Source organism: Cupressus sempervirens, chromosome 9 (assembly GCF_028749045.1).
Source record: "Cupressus sempervirens isolate cs-2001-9-10 chromosome 9, ASM2874904v1, whole genome shotgun sequence".
Lineage (NCBI taxonomy): Eukaryota > Viridiplantae > Streptophyta > Pinopsida > Cupressales > Cupressaceae > Cupressus > Cupressus sempervirens.
Genome location: NC_143126.1, coordinates 6,188,882 through 6,196,324, shown reverse-complemented (window position 1 = coordinate 6,196,324; position 7,443 = coordinate 6,188,882). Strand labels below are relative to the sequence as shown.

The window sequence follows — 7,443 nt, the reverse complement described above, 5'->3', positions numbered from 1 at the left end:
TGAAACATGTAGATGATATCTTGAAGCCCATCAAGAATTCATGGATCAAAACAGGTGTTTCCATAGCATCTAATGGATGGAAAGATGTAAGAAATTTCTCTTTGATCAATGTTATTGTTTTTGAATTAAAAGCAACCAAAACTACGGGGTTGGCCCATTGATCAATGTTATTGTTGTGTCCATGAGAGATGCAATGTTTTTAAGAGAAATGGTCTATGAAGGGAAAGTGAAAGATGGTCCATTTATTGCCAACATGTTTTTCCAAGCCATAGAAAAAGTTGAAACTCGAAATTATGTTCAAGTGATAATAGACAATGGGTCAATGAATGTGACTCAAAAATTACACAATTGAATTATGATAGAGATATCACAATTTGACTTGTTATGAAATATATCTCTAACTTATCAATTGATGAGCTTAAGAGGCATTACAATGAATGGTTCCTTAGGCACAACGCAAATTTAAAATTTTGCAAAAGGTAATGCAAGCAAAACAAACTTAATCGTGGAGGAAATTATGTGGTTAGACACACATTTGAGTTAGCATAGTTCTAAGATGAATGACCTCTAGAGAAGTTCAATGCTTCACCTCTGTGAATGAGTGCTAAGCATTTCATTCATTTCTCATGAGAGATAAGTTCTTGTGAACCACTACTTATAAAATGTGAGTCAATTAATTTTACTCAAAAACTACACATTTCAATGTTCATAATAATATGACAATTCAACTTGCTCTAAAAAATACCTCCTACGTATCAAAATTCAAATTTATTCTATACCACAATTTTCTTCCTTCCACATAATAACTTTCATATCTAAAGATCATTATGAAATGGAGTTTGCTATTTAAGTCCACTTTGCTTGGTTGCTTGGTAATGCAAGCAAAGTGGACTTAACCTTGGAGGAAACTATGTGGTTAATCGCACTTGAGCTAGTATAGTATTAGGATGAGTGACTCCTGGGATGTCCAATGCTTCACATTTGCAAGCATCACCTAGATGCAATGAGTGTTGAACATTTCATTCATTCTCACAAGAGAAACATAAATAGTTTGACTCAAAAACTACACACTTGAATCCTCTCAACGATATCACAATTTGACTTGCTCTCAAAACTACCTTCCACTTATCAAAAGTCAAATTTATTCTATAACACAATTTTCTTCCTTCCCCAAAGTAGCTTCTATATCTAAATATCAAAAGGGAGGTTGCTCTCTAATGCCCTTTCATATTTAACCAGTAATAACCGATATAATTAGGAAGCTAAGAAATTTCAGTTTTTCAGACCATAATTTAAACACTAAATTTGCTATCTGTTTCAAAATATTAATGCCCTTTGAGAAACCAGTGAAATTTTTTTGATCATCTCTATTGATTCTAATCTTAGATTTTAATGGTTTGTTTTACAGTGGCAAATGAAGGTGGCTCTAAAGCAAGAATATCCTTGTTCGAGAAGCAACCGGAAGAGGGAAAAATTTGCTTCTTTAATTCAATTTTTGTTTTTACTCTGAATAGAAACTCGGTAATCGGATTATTTGTGAGTGCGGAAAACTAGAAGAATTTACAAAACATGGGCGCAGCGGAATCTTTCAATGCGGTTTTTGCCTATGCTCTGTAAATGGTTTTCTCTGACCTTTCTCGCACAGATTCTCATACTTAACAATGACTTGCTGGCCATTTGTAAATTAATGTTAACCATGGATGTAAGGGATGAAGAATTGTTGAGCAAGCTGGAGTACTACTGCAACAATGCCCCACGTCTGCAAGAGGAAACCCTTGAAGCCATTCTCAAACACAACTCGCGAGTAGAATATCTGCTGAAACAGGGTCTCAACGCTCGCACAGACATCGAATCCCTTAAACAGTGCATTCCTCTCAACACTTATTCCGATTACACACATGAAATTCAACGAATTGCAGATGGGGAAAAGTCGCTAATTTTGTCGCCAGATCCACTTCTATGCATGTTTTTCAGGTATGTTGAGAATTCTCGGCGTTAAGAGAATAGCATTTGTAAAGAACTTTGTAAATTTAATTTTGGAATAGGCTCGGGATCATACTTGGCATTCGATTATGAGGGTAAAAGTAGAGGAAAATGAATGGAATGGATTGCAGACTGTGGCCCCTTTGAATATCAGTATATTTTGCCCCATTTAATAAATAGTTAGGCATTCCAACGAATTGTATTCTACTTATTCTCGAAATTTGAATGTTCATACCCTAGAATTTTTGTTGTGTCATTTCTATTGCTTATTTAGTTTTTCCGTCTCTGTGATCAGCTCGGGGACGACTTCACAGCAGCCAAAGCTAATACCGTACTTTGATTCGGATCTGTCGCGGCGTGGCAGTCATTTTGTCCGCGAAATTGCCGCCGCATCTGTCAGAAAGTAAGATAAACCACTGCACACGAGTTTATCATTTTGCAATTTATTTCAGTTTTGATATTTTTGTTCTCTCTGTACTCACATTCATGACCTCTAAGTTCAACCAAATCTAAAAATTAGAATCTGAGATTTTAGTTTTTGAAAAATTGTTGGTAAAGCTTCTCTGGGTTTTAAATACTATGCAGATTTGAAAAAAATGTGTCTGTATATATATACACACAGAGAGAGATACAAGAAGGGGCCGCAAAATATCGAATCAAAATATCGCATTAGGTTTACTAACATGGAAATAGTATACGAGTCAAACTTCAACTTAAGGAACTCCAATTTGTAAAATAATGATCACTCAAAAATTCCAAATGTAGTCCGTCCCGATCGTTATGAGTACAATGCATCCAACATGTGCACATTTCTGTCTGTCATATTTGTTGTGATTTTTGTGTGTGTGTGTTGTTCAGTCCTAATTTCAGCTAGAACTAGGCAAAATCCTCTGTTTTGTCAGAGGAAGAAACATAGAGAGAAACACTCAGAAATTTGCACAGCAAAAAGGCATTGGAATCAGTAGCGTCTAAGTAATGTTCATAGCCAAAGAGGCTTTCATACTCAACTAGCTAGAAAAAAAATTAGCATTGTAAAGAGTAAATTTGATCAAGCAATTAAGTTTCACAATTTTTTTGGAGATTTGGTTCGCTTGGGTTTCCAGGACTCGAAGCAACTTAGAATGTTCTACACTGTACAGAGGATAATAAGAAATCTGCATGATATCTATATTCATTAAGACCAATTCATTGATCGATGTTTTTGTTATGATATTGCTATGAGTATTTAACTACTTAGTTTTTCGAGTCAAACTCATTGACTCATGTTTCATGAGTAGTGGTTCACATGAACCCATCTCCATGAGAATAAATGGAACACTTAGCACTCATTGAATCTAGGTGATGTTTTTGTGTTTCAGGATATTTCCTCCAAGACATGGATCTAAATCTCTGAGTTTTATGTATGCCGGCAAGGTGATGGAGACCAAGGGCGGTGTTAAGGCTATGGCTGCAACTGCCTATAGTTTGCGAAACTCGCAAAACCAAAACATGGTTTCTATGTATATCAGCCCTCCACAAGTTTTCCTGGGGTCTGACGTCCAACAGCAGATGTATTGCCATCTTCTTTGTGGTCTCAGAGTAGCAGAAGCCATTGACAACATCAAAGCCCCCTATGCATATGGCTTACTAAAGGCATTTCACCTCCTGGAATCCCAATGGCAGCAGCTCTGTGAGGATATTAAAAATGGATATATAAGCCCAACAGTCGTCACTGACAGTGAAATGAGAAAAATTGTTGAAGACCAAGTTCTAGGTGGAGCAAAGCCTGAGATTGCAGAGAGAGTTCAAAAGGAGTGTTCCAAAGGTGAGTGGAGAGGAATTGTAGGGAGATTGTGGCCAAATGCCAGATATTTGTCCTGTGTTATGACAGGAAGCATGGAACAGTATTATTCCCATATTAATTACTATGCAGGTGATGTGAGTTTGTTGGGTGGGGATTTCCTTGCTTCTGAATGCGCTGTAGGAGTCAACTTGGATAGAATTCGTCGGCCTCAGGAGACACTCTTCACCATTGTGCCAACCGTGGCTTACTATGAGTTCATTCTTGTCAATGACAATGGAGTCCCCAATACTGATATTGCCACTGTGGATTTGTCCAATGTGGAGGTGGGGAAAATGTATGAAGTGGTGGTCACTACATATAGAGGTAAGTTGGGGTCACATACTATCTTTAGTTGGGGTCACATACTATCTTTAGTCAATCTATTTGGTGCATCCAACTTCCATTGTTTTAGCTTTTAAACTTGATCAGAAGCTCTAGGATACTCTAAATGCTTTCCCTTTTACTTTGATTCCCCCTAATTTGCAAATAAGGATCTTTTAAAATCTGGAAAGGGAGTTCTCTGATTAACTCCTAAGGCTATCAACTCGAATGACAGAATTAACTCTTAAAATAAAAATGGACTGTTTTGCAATTTTTCTCGACTCCAATACATGTGAAACGGTACTTTTGTTTGAAACTTTCTCCAAGATTTCATAGCCATCAAAATGTAGAGTTTTGCGAATAAAGATCATCTTAAGAACTGAAAAATTCCTTCTTACTTGGAAAGCGAGTTTTGAATTTTAGGGAAAATATAGAACAATTCCATTAGATAAGATTTTTTCTCATATAAGTAAAATTCAGAGTACATAAAATATGAGACTGGAAATCAAATTATTTGAGACATTTCTTCTTTTGGTATTGAGCTATAGGTCTAGCATTGATATTAGATTTAAGCTTTGGAGTTCTGGATTCTTTGGAAGTAAATTACAGTCCAAAACACAAACAGCAAAGAAACAAGAAATCCAAAATCAATGGCTCAAAACCACTGTTTTGAGATCAGCTTGGCAAGGGCTCGTAGATCCAAGTCTGAATCAGGCCTGAAGGGTCTGTAAGCATGACCGCAATTATTGGCTAGTCTTACTCTGAGATAATGAATCTGCCGAGACTTGTAAATATCAGAATACTGGAAATCTTGAGTTCTGCCCTAGCCAAATTTGTCAAAATTTCAGAAAATCAATTCAAATGTAAAATTGAAAAAGGTACAACTTTTTATTTATATAGTTGTCAAGTTTTGGGAAAAAGTTTTCATGGAAACAGATTGCTGAGTTCCGCCTTGTCCAAGTCTCAGGTATAACATGACTAAATGCAAAGAAAGAACAGCAAAAGATATGTTCAACATATTCTAAAATCAATTTGGGCCAAGAGAAATAAGAGGACGTCTCTAAAATAATAGGGAAAATTAAAATATATGCAAAACTTTAAAATATTCATATGAAAACATAGATAAATCATAGACTTACACATAATATAACCTTAATATATATGAATTAGCAAAATTCATATGTCAAATTAATTTGTTCTACAAATCAAAGTTAAAGTCCCCTAGACATTCCCAAGTCCTCCAACGGCTGAAAAAATACTTTGTTCTAAGTAGATCTAGCCACCAACCCAAAAATAAATTGCCAATAAAGAAAAAAAATCCACTAAACATATGATACAAAGTAAGAAACAGGGCAATATATAGTAATTTTACAGGTTTTTAGTTTCATGATTCATTTGATTGGGGGTTTAGCGAGGGGCTCTTCATCAATCATGTGTCAAAACTATCTTACCAGGTCTCTGTCTTATATTTGTGCAGGACTTTACCGCTACCGACTTGGAGACATTGTGAGAATAAGGGGATTTTATGGGCATACACCTCAAGTTGAATACATCAGTAAAGTATGCAATTTTGCAGACATTGTGAATGAGAAACAGCTGATGGATATAATGCACAAGATTGGGCAAATTTTCTGGAACGAAACACAAATGGAAATTGCGGATTTTGCATGCCATGCAGATTATTCATCTCCTCCAAAGCGAATTCAACTGTTTTGGGAGCTGAAAAATGGCCCAAGTTTGGAGGAACCTCAGCAATATATGAAATTGTTCAAAATATACTGTTTGCTTTTTGATGAATGCTTGAATGAGCATGAATATATAAGGATGGAAAGAATAAATAAGAATTTGAACCCTTGTGAATTGCGCGTTGTTAGAGAGGGAAGCTTTGATGCAATCATGGAGGTTGCAATGCAGAAGGGGGCAACTGCTAGTCAATACAAGCCTCCTAGAATCATAAGAAATGTTGATATTTTGAATGTTTTGAGAAGGGCTACTCTGATTAGGGTCTCTTAATTTTGGGACTAAATTCATAGGTCATAGAAGTGATCCTTAGGAAGCACTGCCATATTGGGGCTGCTGCTAAGTTTCTAAATCAATACAATTATTTGTTTATTTTAGTGTCTAAATCTGTAAAATTTTCTCTGCATCTAGTTATTATTTGTTTGTTTTATTGTCTAAATCTATAACAAATCATGCGCCTTCTTATTGTTTTTGCAACATTTCATACGAATCATGATGTTGATTTGTTGAAGAAGATTGCCTTTTAGAAAGAACAACTCTCTTGAGTTATACACATGTTTTAGAAAGTCTAATGTTGATTTAAGGATTTGACACTTAGGAATGTGATGTTATCTCCATGACATTGAACAAGATAAGGAGTCTAATAATACATCATAAAAATCATAAATAATGTTAGTCATGATTGGTATTTTCAACCTAATGTCACCCTTTAAACCTACCATACCAACATTCACATTCTCACTACTGTCACATTATATTCCTTCTATGATGTCAAATCATTCTTGTCTTTTGATGGCAAGCTTATATCTTTGTGCGTCTCTTTGCATAGCCTCATCTTAGAGGAGGATTACCATGTATTACAATTAAATGAGTTCGAACTCTTTGACAAACACCATTTCAATACTAGATTCGTAAGCGTAGATGCAAACTACTACACATGCATTATCCTAAGCAAGGTTAAGTAAAATGTAACTAGTGAATATTTAATTACACCAACACCCCCTTTAAGTCCAACTTAAGGGAATGCACTTAAACTCATTATGCAAGAAAGGTCACGACTACTAGGCAAAGTTAGGTACCCATGTACATATGCAAGGCAATGCAATCTCTTGTAAAGTGGAGAAAGGGATAAAACAATGCAAGAGAAAAGTCTCTTCCAAAACTCAATGAAAACACTCAATTCTCTCAATCACAAAAAATATTTGATTGAAAAAGCACTTTTTTTTTAAAATTAAAAAAGCATTCTAAACAAATTATAAAAGAAAGAAGTTTTTTTAAAAAAAAATTAAAATTAAAAAAATCTATTAGAGAAGACAAAATATTTATTTAAGTGCTAGTAGGTCTCCACAATCCATAATTAGATCTTATACTTCTAGGACTTGATTTTGCACAATTTTTTTAAAAACATTTCAAGTCACACCCAATGAACCATCATCAGGACACGAGAGAGCTCAAGGAGAAGAAAGTTCACTAGGTGTCCTTGAGCTCTCTTATGTCTAGATGATGGTTAACTTGGTGTAACCCGAAACATTACTTAACAAAATCACACAATCAAGTTTTAGAAGCATATGATAAAA

At 35.2% G+C, this 7,443-nt stretch overlaps 1 protein-coding gene across 2 annotated transcripts; it reads left to right on the top strand.

Moving 5' to 3' along the window:
• Positions 1-1,236: 1,236 nt before the first annotated feature.
• Positions 1,237-6,252, top strand: LOC149537344 (putative indole-3-acetic acid-amido synthetase GH3.6). 2 transcript variants are annotated; one of them, XM_089802861.1, is made up of 5 exons: positions 1,237-1,613; positions 1,708-1,974; positions 2,279-2,386; positions 3,342-4,129; positions 5,604-6,252. In XM_089802861.1, the coding sequence occupies exons 1-5, from the start codon at positions 1,570-1,572 to the stop codon at positions 6,137-6,139; spliced, it is 1,743 nt and encodes a 580-aa protein (XP_089658987.1). In that variant the 5' UTR covers positions 1,237-1,569; the 3' UTR covers positions 6,140-6,252. The 2 variants fall into 2 exon arrangements, with proteins under 2 accessions (XP_089658987.1, XP_089658986.1); XM_089802860.1 differs by having other exon boundaries at positions 1,240-1,974.
• Positions 6,253-7,443: the final 1,191 nt, after the last annotated feature.

Coding starts and splice junctions, on each gene's coding strand:
- LOC149537344 (XM_089802860.1), top strand. CDS start 1,592: ATGCGGTTTTTGCCTATGCTCTGTAAATGGTTTTCTCTGACCTTTCTC. Junction 1,975..2,278: donor CTTCTATGCATGTTTTTCAG/GTATGTTGAGAA, acceptor CTCTGTGATCAG/CTCGGGGACGACTTCACAGC. Junction 2,387..3,341: donor GCCGCCGCATCTGTCAGAAA/GTAAGATAAACC, acceptor TTTGTGTTTCAG/GATATTTCCTCCAAGACATG.